The sequence below is a fragment of the Pongo pygmaeus genome, chromosome 2, assembly GCF_028885625.2.
Source record: "Pongo pygmaeus isolate AG05252 chromosome 2, NHGRI_mPonPyg2-v2.0_pri, whole genome shotgun sequence".
Lineage (NCBI taxonomy): Eukaryota > Metazoa > Chordata > Mammalia > Primates > Hominidae > Pongo > Pongo pygmaeus.
Window position 1 is genome coordinate 57,144,579 of NC_085930.1, and position 12,327 is coordinate 57,156,905.

The 12,327-nt window shown below is 42.5% G+C and overlaps 1 protein-coding gene across 25 annotated transcripts in view; it reads left to right on the top strand.

Annotated features, from left to right (window-relative positions):
* The window catches only part of KALRN (kalirin RhoGEF kinase), a 700,623-nt gene that overhangs the window by 311,278 nt on the left and 377,018 nt on the right, over window positions 1–12,327 (top strand). For all 25 annotated transcript variants that reach the window (XM_054480931.2, XM_054480928.2, XM_054480929.2 and 22 more), the window contains exon 10: window positions 8,975–9,097. In XM_054480931.2, coding sequence (XP_054336906.1) covers window positions 8,975–9,097 — 123 coding nt within the window. The remainder of the gene's footprint in view (window positions 1–8,974; window positions 9,098–12,327) is intronic.

Here is a 12,327-nt window from a genome sequence, read left to right on the forward strand (position 1 = left end):
TCTTCTTCCTGGTTCCCCATTTCCCATACTATACCCCAGCCACTCTGTTCTCTGCCCTACTTTCCTTCTTGCCTCTCTTCCCTTCCGCACCATGGGCTTCTCCGTTGGTGTTTACTTTGATATTTATTTTGATTTTGTGAATGCAAACTCTGTCGTGACTGAAGAGTGGTACTTCCACAGTGAGCACCTGGGCACCTCATCTGGCAGGAGTAGGAGGCTGATGGGGCCTGGGGAGGCAGCGAGAAGTCTCTTGCCAAGAGATACTGAACCTCAGGGCTTTATTGATCCACAGCAATTTTTAACATGTTTAATGTCCTCAATTCCTTTTTTGTTGTTATATTAACAAGTGATAAGACAGTCACCATCTAGGGTACCTTTTTTATGACAGTCCCTATCCTTAGCATGCCCTTGATCTCAACATGCTAATTCTGGTGCCTTGAATACTAGGCTAAAGGATAAAGAACTCACACATGATTATTGATGAGATGCTGTTGAAGGATTCTGTGAAGAGGAGACATGTAATCAGAGTAGAGGTTTGAGGAAATCTAGTGCCAGTTTGGGGGCTGAGTTGGGCTGGGGGGAGACTGGAAACCATAGGCATGGTGTGTGGCCATAGAGCATGAATGAGGGTAATGGGCAAGTGTAGGTTTGGGAGCTTTTATGGGAAAAAAATCACTAAAAATTATTTTCCATTTGTTACAGAAAATGAAGGAGGCATCACATGTGAATATGTAACTATATTTTTCAAAGTGTGATCCTTGGACCCCTGCATTAAAATCATCTGGGCAGAGTGGAGGGCTTTTTAAAAACAGATTATCAGGCCCTGTTCTACATTTCTTGATTCAGAATTTGGGAATAAGGTGGAGCCTATAATTTAAAAAGAACCCCAGGTGATTCTTAAGCATTCTGAAGTTCAAAACTGTTGGCAAGAGTTTGAAGCCTTAGTGTTAAAAAGTATAGTGCCTCCAGAAACAGACAGCAAGGTACCAGGCAGAGGAGGTTCTCTCAGAGAGGTGGGAGGACCCAGCCTCCGCTCTGCTGGGAGGGGATGGGTGCAGGTGGGCTGGGGCTGGAGAGGCCCAGGGTTAGGGGCAGCTGAGACTTTGGGTCTCTGGACCCTCAGCTGGCTTCCACCCAACTTCGGGTCTGCCAGGTGACAGGATTGCAGCTCTCAGTGGAAGCACAGTCCGTACACCTGCTAATGAGTTTCTGCTGAGCCCTCTCAGAAGAATGATGGCTTCTGCCATAGCAAGACATTTATTTTGATCATACTTGTTCCAAAGAAGGGACGCAAAATGAGTTGCTGGTAATTGGGCATTTCAAGTGGTGCCTGCGTGCTCTGCAGTTGCAGCCGATGGGGAGCTGGGTGGTACAGGCAGCCTAGGAGCTGCTCCCCTTCAGAACTGGTGCTCAGTGTGCTGTGTGAGGAGACAGAAATAATGATGTGGCAGACTTTCCTGAGTGCTTTTCACACTGTGTGTACTTGAACCTTTAACAGAACAAAATGTCTTGTAGATGCCTGATGGCATATAAATGATCCTTAATTTACATCAGAATAATGGCTTTCTAAATGTAGAGGGCTGAGGGCTGAGAGGTAGGAATTAAGAGAGGATAATTCTTTAGTTTACCTAAAACATCAAGCAACTTCTTGTTTTACCCCGTGGATCAAATTATGACACAAGCTGAATAACCTATTTCAAATAAGATGACTTATCAGAGAGAACCAGGTGAGGGATCAGAGAGGTGAGATTCTGATTCCACATATGTTTGCAAAACGTCTCCATTTCTTTTCATGGGTTTTGTTCTTCCCACTCAGGAAGTTTTCAAATTATATGTGTTATTCACTTACCCATTTATTCAGCAAATACTCTGAGGAGAACACAGCAGCAAATCAAATGAACCCCCTGTTTACATAGAGCTTACAGTCAGGGGGTGGAAATAAAACAACACCCAAACCAAGCAAGTATGCCATGTGTCATATGGCAATAGCTGGTGATGAGTGAGTGGAGAGCTGAATGAATGAGCAATGAGGACGTGTTTAAGAAGAGGTTCTGGGACTGGGCACTGTGGTTCACGCCTGTAATACTAGCACTTTGGGAGGCTGAGGCGAGCGGATTGCCTGATCTCAGGAGCTCAAGACCAGCCTGGGCAACATAGTAAAACCCTGTCTCTACTAAAATGCAATAAAATTAGCTGGGTATTGTGGTGTGTGCCTGTGGTCCTAGCTATTCAGGAAGCTAAGGCATGAGAATCACTTGAACCCAGTAGGTGGAGGTTGCAGTGAGCCAAGATTGTGCCATTATAATCCAGCCTGGGTGACAGAGTGAGACTCTGTCTCCAAAAAAAGAAGAAGAAGAGGTTCTGGCACATGGAATGGTACTTACAAAGTCCTTAAGACCAGAGTGGTTTCCCATGAGCTCAGATGCATTCATGGCCACTATACAGAGATTGTTTGTTAATAATTCTCTTCAAAAGAACATTTTCCAGCCGGGCGTGGTGGCTCACACCTGCAATCCCAGCACTTTGGGAGGCAAAGGCAGGTAGATCACCTGAGGTCAGGAGTTCAAGACCAGCCTGGCCAACATGGCAAAACCCCGTCTCTACTAAAAATACAAAAAATTACCCAGGCACGGTGGTGTGTACCTATAATCCCAGTTACTCAGGAGGCTGAGGCAGGAGAATTGCTTGAACCTGGGAGGCGGAGGCTGCAGTGAGCCAAGATCACGCTACTGCACTCCAGCTTGGGCAACAGAGAGAGACTTCATTTCAAAAACAAGAAAAAGCAAAAAGAAAAGAAAATAACATTTTCCCTTCTCCTTGGCAATTAGAAAAGACTGTCTCCTGTGCTGAAAGGCATTGCATCTTGATTGTATGCTGGTTGGAATAAACACAATTAGATGAGGAAGAAAGGAGGTGATTAGGGAATTATGCATAATGGCTGTTAGGTTAGCTTTCAAATCTAGTCAAGGATGTGAGCATCTCTTTTGGAAAAGACTGTTCTTGGAAAAGACTACTTTCTGGTTGAAAAGTCAAGACGGAGAAAAGAAGAAGATCTTTACAAGTTGTTACAAGACTGCCTGCCTGCTGTAGTGGCAAGGAGCCTGGGCTCACCTGCGTTGTTATCCCTAGTGATGGCATTCCTGAATGGGGTGGCAAAATTCCTCTCAAGACGAGCAGGGCAGGGACCTCGGCCACATGTGCACGTGGCAATTCATGGCTATAAACAGTCATTGTGTATCTTCCAAGTGCAAGATGCAGGCAAGGATGCTGTGTGGTAGAGGAGAGGGAAGGGTAGCATACAAATGGTGAAAAACCCAGACTCTTTACATCCCTCTAAGAACTAACTACCTGCCAAGTGGGGCAGTGGAGAAGGTGGAGATGCACAAAGAGAGAACTTTGAGTGCAGACTGAGATACAGTTACAGTGGGAGTGTAGAGCAGAAGATGTTCACTCCGAAGTTCTGCATTAGAGGGGTCAGTTTGAGTTCAGTTCAATTAAACATGTATTAAGCAACTACTCTGTGCTGAGTACCACACTCTGTCCTGGGAGTACAAAGAGGTTGGAGTCTAGGGTGAGAGACAGGCCTGTGGGCAATAATTGTAGTTTCAACAGAATAAGAGAAACACCCACTCCAGCCTGGATGGGTTATTAAGGAGTTAAGGCTTTCCATAGCCAATGATTTTGAGGCAGAGCTTAAAGGATAAGTAGGAGGTAGCCTGGAAAGTGGGTACACGAGAAGAAAGGATATGGAAAGTGAAGGGAAAAACAGAGCAAAACTTAGGAGATGAGAGGCAGCTTTTAGGGTGTTGGGGGATGAGGCAGGAACTCACTAGAGGTGGGGTTAAGAGTGGGTAGGGCCAGGCATAGGGGACTTTGTATGTCAAGGTAAGGGGCTGCTCAAAAAGTATACCCCGGTGAAAAGCCCTTTTGAGAATTCATGGGTTAATTTCATTTAAGTCTGAGGGTATGCCTTTATTTATTTATTTATTTATTTATTTTTATTTGTATAAATATACGGAGTCCAAGTATAATTTTGTTATATACATAGATTGTGTAGTGGTAAAGTCAGAGCTTTTAGGATATCCATAACCCAAATAGCATATATTGTACTCATTAAGTAATTTCTCATCACCCACCCCCCTCTCCCTTTCCGGTGTCCATTGTCTAGCACTCCACACTCTGCATCCATGTGTATGCATTATTTATCTTCCACATATAAGTGAGAACATGTGATATTTGCCTTTCTGTACCTGACTTGTTTTACTGAAGATCATGGCCTCCAGTTCCATCCATGTTGCTGCAGAAGACATGATTTCATTCTTTTTTATGGCTGAATAGTATTCCATTGTTGATATATACCATATTTTCTTTATCCAGTCATCCACTGATGGACACTTAGGTTGAAGTTATGCTTTTAAAATGAATTTGGTATTCCTGTTTTATTATTGGGATTCAGCTAGATTAACAATTTATAATTTATTTTTAAGCCTTAGTGTATAAATTACTTCTTTGAAACTAAAGGCACATCTTTCGCAGAATCTGATTGACAACCATTATTGAGTACTATTTCCCATTCCAGTTCAGGGGCACAAATCACTGTCACTTATGCCCCTGAGTATCCCTTTCCATAGTCATTCTCAGAACAAGAGTATGAGCATGGAAAGGGAAAAAAATCTTAAGAAAAAAAATATGTTATGTCTGTGCTACCCCTCATAACTCATTCACTCCTGTACCAGTGACTAGTTCTACCTTCGGCTTAGTTATTCGAGACATGCCCCTGGGGGCCAGGCTTACCACCTGCCTCTCCATCTCCCCCATAGCCAATTACCAGGTCCTGGCAATTCTTTCCCCTAGCCTGTCTATCTATAGACACTGCCATTGGCCTTGCCTGGGTCACCATCACCTCTTGTCAGAATTTCTGCCTCTTGTTTTCCCTTCTCTACTCTTGCCTGCTCCAGTTTATCCTCCACAAAGCAGTCAGAGCAATATATATATATATATATATATATATATATATATACATATATTTGAGACAAGGTCTCACTCTATTGCCCAGGCTGGAATGGTGATATCACAGCTCACTTCAGCCTGGAACTCCTAGGCTCAGGGGATCCTCCCTCCTCAGCCTCCTGGGTAGCTGGGACTGCAGGTGTGCACCACCACGCCTGGCTATTTTTTTTGTATTTTTTGTAGAGACATGGTTTTGCCATGTTACTGAGGCTTGTCTCAAATTCCTGGGTTCAAGCAATCCACCTGCCTGTGCCTCCCAAAGGGACAGGATTACAGGCATGAGCCACTGCACCTAGTCAGTCAGAGCAATAATTTTTAACTGAAAATGAAAAGTGTCTTTATCCTCCTTGCAGCCCTGCAGTGGCTCTTAGGACGAACACTGGATTCCCCCATTCAGCACACCAGGGCTCACCACAATCTGATTCCTGCCTTTTCAGGGTCCATTTCCTACTTATCCCCTATGCAAGCCATGCTGGTCTTTTCAATTCCTAATTTGGTTAAATCCTACTCTCTCTCAGATCTCAGCTAAACCTCACTTCTCCTGAGAAACCTTCTGTGACTCCCCAGAGAAGATGCATTTGGCTGTTAACACTTCACCTTTGCAGTTAATGATGAATTGTGTGATTTAGTGTCTAGTGCTTGTTACCCCTATAGACTGAGTTCTCAGCATCAGGCCGTGCCTGCCTTGTTTACTGCTGCACCCCCACCTCCAGAGCTGCTCTAGTGCCTGGAACTGTGGCACAATAAGACTATTAAATAAATATCTGAATATGTGAATACTTATATACCCACACATGCTTCTCTGCTGCCTGACAAAAACAAAAAGATAAAACCTCCAAAGTTGGAAATGCTCAAATACCAATTCGGAGCCATCGATAGGTAAGAATGACTATCATGCTGTATACCCTGACTAGGATTGGTAATTGAGTATTTTAAATATGCCTTGTAGATGAAGAGAAATTATTCAGGAATAAGATTATAAGGAGTACCTTGATGGGTGCTTGTACTTAGGTAGGGTCCAGCATTTGACTAGAAAGTCAATTTATTCTTTAACCAGTGATGTTCGGATTCTGGGGCCTTGTTCATCTTAATGGAATGCACTAGAAACTGACAAATATCCAGAATCTCAAGCCACACATAAATTTATAGCATGTAATGTAATTGTCAGGCACTGCTGGTGTCTGCTCAGGAACATGTTTCTCTGCTGCGTAGGATCTGCATGGAAAGTCAGATTGTACTCCCGAGGTTGGAGGACATGGAATCAGGGTCCAGACAGTGTGTGGTCTAAACACGTGTATCAGGCAATGATGGCTCTAAATGAACTGTCTGAAACAAAATAGCCAGAAATTAGAATCTTTAACAATACTTCATATATTGACTATGTTTATCTAGCCTTAAGTACTTTTTCAGTCTGGATTACTAAAGTAATTTTGTTAACTTCCTAAATTATTTGCTTTTTGATTTGTTAAATTGATTCCTGCATAGCTCCTGAACTTTCATCGAAATTGCACATATTTTCCCTACAGCTTCAATTTTAATGGCAGAAATTGGACTAAATGATGGCACTAGAGCATCACAGAGCTATCAAAGTTATGTTAAAATGAAGTAAAAGCTTCTCAAATATGAAAGAAATAGGTTTTTAAGTGATGAAGGCATAGCCAATTAAGTAAAACTAAGTGTCACTAACTAAAAATAAATTGACATTTTAAAGAAAGCAAAGTAACTTAAAAAGGAAACAAATTGCCTTTAAAAAAATATTTAAAAGTTGTGAAATCATTTCTGGGGAGCACAAACACTGTATGTGGGTGAACTAGTAGATAAAAAATATTCCTCTTCAATTTGCTTCAGAATAACCAATTTTCTTAAAGCTAGAGATAAAAAATGAAATAAAACAAAACTCATGAAAACATTGCCAGACAAGCAGGTCATACTTAAGTGCTCAAAACTAAATTTAAAAAATTGTAGTCTGAAAAATCTGTTATAAATTCCAACACATTCATAAATGACCACTGGTAGTTCTTTTATATACAAAAAATTATCATCAAACCTCAATTTGTTTTCAAAAGGGATTGATGAAAGTTTATGTATTAAAATCCTAAAACTTTACTATACTTGGCATCTCATAGATGGGAAACTTTGTGACTACAAGTATTTGCCTTTGACCTTGCATGCTGAAGCTCATAACTTCCGTTACAGTACAGCATTGCAGAATTGTGAGATCTAATTGTGGCAAACCAAGTAAAAATACACTCTCCTGATTTTTTTGAAGTTTCACCGTAAGTAATTCTAGAGAAATATAAGCTCTTCTAAGAGAGGAACATGTAAAGTTCCTTTCAGTGCTGCCTTTCAGTGTTTGCAAAAGGTAAAAATCCAGCACTACCACAATTTCTTTTTAGGGCTGTGCCTCCAGAATACTTAAAATATGTATATTGCCAGAATAAATTATAAAGTGTTTAAAATCTCCATAGATAATGTTTAGACGAATTCATTTTTTATTTATAAAAAACCTTTTTTCTTCATCATGGTGGACAATTACTCCACCTGTCTTCATTAAGTGGATATTTGTTAAGCCTCATTTTTATATTCATATGTACCTTTCTCTGAACTAGCACAATCACGATGTGGGCTTTGTGATCCTGCCACCAAAGACTTTGAAAATCATACCTTGCACACTGCAGATAATAAAATATCCCAAATGTCAGAGAACTCCCATGCCTGCAGTCTATGGAATGATTTGGTTTTACCTCTGTTTGCTACAGGGCAATCCGTTTGAGACACAGGAATGAGTTAAACCATCCTTTTAAATAGACCTAGTTCATCTAAACCATTTTCCAGTAAGTTCTTCCAAAATCTGGAAAGGCTAGTACATCATTAATTAAATTTTTAGTTAATGGTTAATATTGCAGGCAGTGAATGGGCTCATTTGAGTTTTAGCAGGATCTATACTGTAATTCTGATTTAATTGTGGTCACCTGATTTACTGAGCACCAACTCTTCAGAGATCAAAAGATGATCTCTGGGATTCACACGTTTTTGTTAGGCCATCTGCAAGAGTGCAAAATGGGTATTAAAGGCTTTCGTCCTCCCTGCACGTCAAGGCATTTACTAAGGGATTTCCATCCTGCCTCTCAAGTGCCCCTCAGGAAAACTTATTTTCCACCCTTCTTAGCATCCCCTCTCTCTCACCCCTCTATTGCCCAGGCTTCTCTGTTCCAGTGTCTCTAAATATCAAGGAAACTGTCTTGAAGCCAAATCACTAGATCTTTAGCCTGGAAGAGCGTGAAGTCTCCACTACTTCCCAAGAAACTCAGATATTAAAGGACTTAGGGTGCAAACACTTTATTTGTTTGTTTGTTTGGTTGGTTGGTATCGATTGGAGGAGGGAGATGGAAAGAAGCCAGAGGGGGCTGTTTTCCTAGGGGTCAGATATCATGAGCATCCAACTGGGGACTGACTACCCTGGACTTTGCTTTCAAGATTAGGAAGGGGAGTCCCAGGAGCACAATGAGGCAGGATCCCCATGACTGGTTGCCATTGCTGTTTGTGTTCTTATGGCAGCGTGACGGATGAGTAATGAGGGCCAAGATACTGCCCAAACTGCTACTACCTAATTTCCTGCCAATATCTTTATGTGATTGGGTAGAAGTGGTGAGGGGGTTAAACTGTGCGTGATGGTCTGTGTAGCTTGTTTAAAATAATGAACTAAGAAAATGGAAAAAGTAATGGAAGGATAATATGGAGATCAAAAAGGGTAAGTTGAATTTAGGTAAGGATGGGACTATGATATTGCCAATGACAGTAATGAAATCCCATGGACTCACAGCAGATTGACTATTTCCATGGTCTGCTGCTTTACAATTGGGATGGGATATGGGGGTGGTTAGGACTCTAGCAGTTGCACATGTTGTCACCTGTCTTTCCTTCTGCTAGGAAGTCATTGTTGCTGTTATCCTTCTTTGACCAGGTATTGGACTGGATTGAAAACCATGGTGAGGCCTTTCTCAGCAAACACACTGGAGTTGGGAAGTCCTTACATCGAGCCCGGGCCCTGCAGAAAAGGCATGATGACTTTGAAGAGGTGGCTCAGGTGAGAAGCTGTGTGTGTGTGTGTGTGTGTGTGTGTCTAGATGAGAGAGACCAGGGCTGTGGCTTTGGTGTTTGGTGAGGCATGCTAGGTTGATAACCTGTGGCTGCTGGGCTGCCTTCCTGCCTGATGCAAGGAGTCCTTTGTCTGCTTTTGGATTCTAGGTGAGTGGTAAAATAGATGCCCACATTTATGGTCTTTCAAAAAAATCTTCCTGCTGGTGTGATCTGAAAATGCCTTGTCCACAAGGTGGTGCTGGCAGGAGGGAATGACATTATTAGATTCCTCATCACCCCAGGGCTACTGCTTATGATTGTCACTGCCAGTGAGTGAGAGCTAAAAATCAGTCCCAGCTCTATTTACAAAGCCAGATACCTTCCAGGACCTGGAGAAATAGGTGGCACCTACTCACCAACCATGTGCTCACAGGGCTGAATGTGCCCAGAGAATCTGCCTTGGTGTCATTTGTACAATATTTAAACTGCCATTTATATAATGTTCAGTCTTTTAGCTGAGCTGCACACCTGATCCAAAAAGGGTACCGTTTTTGAATTTATACAAAGATGTTATATGACAGGCCCTGACCATTTGTCTAATAGTATAATTGTTTCAAAGTGTTTTTGTTCAGAGCCTCCACCTCAAAAATATTATCCTAACTCTGTTATATTTCTGCATTGGGGAGTTTTCCAAATGGGTCCTGAAAATTTTCATTTTCGAGATGAAATACTGCTCTCCAGTTATTTTATCAGGTGTGATCAGCTGCCATGTAAAACAAAATAATGAGGAATAAGGCAGGAAGGGTGCCCATATGGGACAGAGGGGTGGGTGCTGCTGAAGGAGTGAGGATGACAGAGCTAGGTTTTGCCATATCACCGCTTTAGCCAGAGCTGACTTCGATCCCACCAGGCAGACAGCCCTCAATGTGGGCCCTACTTTGGGCGTTGTACAGAGCCCTGGGCCTCACCCAGGGAGGCTCCCAGCCCCAGACAGACTATGTGCTATGGGTGCAAAAAGAGATGGCATGTCAACAACCAAGCAAGAACAGGAAAGTCATGGAGCATTACTGCATCTCTAGGGGAGCTGCAAGCATATGCTGAAAAATGAGAGGCCTTCTAGGAGCCAGAAAGACCATGTCAGCGGTGATCTGAGCCCAGGGAATATGGGTGGATTGGACCCCACCTGTGGGATAAAGAAAGCCTCATATAGAACCCTTGTGCACTGTTGATGAGAATGTAAAATGGTGCAGCCACTGTGGAAAACAGTGTGGAGGGTCCTCACAAATTAAAAATAGAAGTACCATAGATCCAGCAATTCCACTTCAGGGTGTATCCCTAACAGAATTGAAAGCAGGGACTCAAACAGATTTTTTTTTTTTTTTCGAGACAGAGTCTCGCTCTGTTGCCCAAGCTGGAGTGCAGTGATGTGATCATGACTCACTGCAACCTCTGCCTCCTGGGTTCAGGTGATTCTCCTGCCTTAGCCTACTGAGTAGCTAGGATTATAGGCACCTGCCACCACACCCGGGTAATTTTTTGTATTTTTAGTAGAGATGGGGTTTCACCACGTTGGCCAGGCTGGTCTCGAACTCCTGACCTCAAGTGATCCACCCACCTCAGCCTCCCAAAGTGCAGGGATTACAGGCATGAGCCACTGTGCCGAGCCATCAAACAGATATTTATACTCACATTTTCACAATATTCAAAAGGTGGAAGCAACTCCAGTGTCCATTGACGGATGCATGGATAAACAAAATGTGTTCTATTCATATAATGGAATATTATTTAGCCTTAAAAAGGCAGGGAATCTAACATATGCTACAACATGGAGGAACCTTGAAGACATTATACTAAGTGAAATAAGCCAGTCACAAAAAGGACAAATATTTTATGATTCTATTTATACCTAGAGTAGTGAAATTCATGGAGATGGAAAGTAGAATGGTGGTTGTCAGAGGCTGGGGGAAGGGAGGAATGGGGAGCTATTGTTTAATGCAAGCTTATCCAGCCCATGGCCCATGGGCAATATGTGGCCCATGATGGCTTTGAATATGGCCCAACACAAACTGGTAAACTTTCTTAAAACATTATGATTTTTTTTGCAATTTTTTTTTAGCTCATCAGCTATCATTAGTATATTTTATATGTGGCCCAAGACTTCTTCCAATGTGGCCCAGGGAAGCCAAAAGGTTGGACACCCCTGATTTAATTGATAACATAGTTTCAGTTTTGCAAGATGAAGAGTTCTAGAGATGGATGATGGTGATGCTTGCACCACAACACTGTGAATGTACTTAATACCACTAAACTATACACTTTAAAATGGTTAGAATTGTGTTATATTGTGTATATTTTACCAGAATAAAAAAAGAGAAAGCCTCATAGCCAATGAGGACCTTCTGCAGAATGAGGTGGACTTTGCCAATGTAATAGACACAGGTCCCAATGCACCTTATGATGGACAAGATGCAGCACAGATCCACAATATCTGGCCCTGGGTCATTCCTCTCTAGTCTGTTAGGGGCCAAAGGATGGGAGAGGGCCACAAGTATCCCCTGACTGCTGAGAGTGGAGGTTGTAATACGTGGGGTGGTCTGTTGGAATAGGGCCATCCCATAGCCTTGGTGCTTCTGCCTGTGGGCTGTCCTATGGCTCAGCACTCCTCACTTAGAAAGGACATCCCCAAAGCCACCCATAGCCCTGACCCAGCTCAATCTTCCTTGCCCTCTGCCTGATATAGCCTCAGAGGCAATGCTAACCTTGGTTATAGGCCCATGTTTTGGTTATAGGCCACAGTTTTTGCATTTTGTTACAACCATTCAAGACCCATGGCCATCCCAGTCCCATTTTTCCCAACTGTTCCTCCACCTTCTCACTGACGCTTGGTATTCCTTTCACGTGAGACAATGCCTTTCCATCAGCAGCAAAGACGCATGAATTTAAATTCTTGCTAAAGAAAGAATGGACACAGTTTTGAGAGCTTATGTTTCCATTATATAACTTGTCTTATACCAATTCTGAATGATAGGTAGTATTTGCCTTGTTTTATAGAAGACAACACTGAGGCTTAGAAAGTTCTTCCATGTGTCCAAGTCATCCATCTTGTCAGGGGCTCTGCTGAGATTCAAACCCAGGTCTGTTGGATTCCAGAGTCATGTTCTTATCCTAATTCCATGCTGTCCCTCCTTATTGAGGTATAGGAAGTGGGCATAAAATTCATTTCTGGGTGCCCATTTG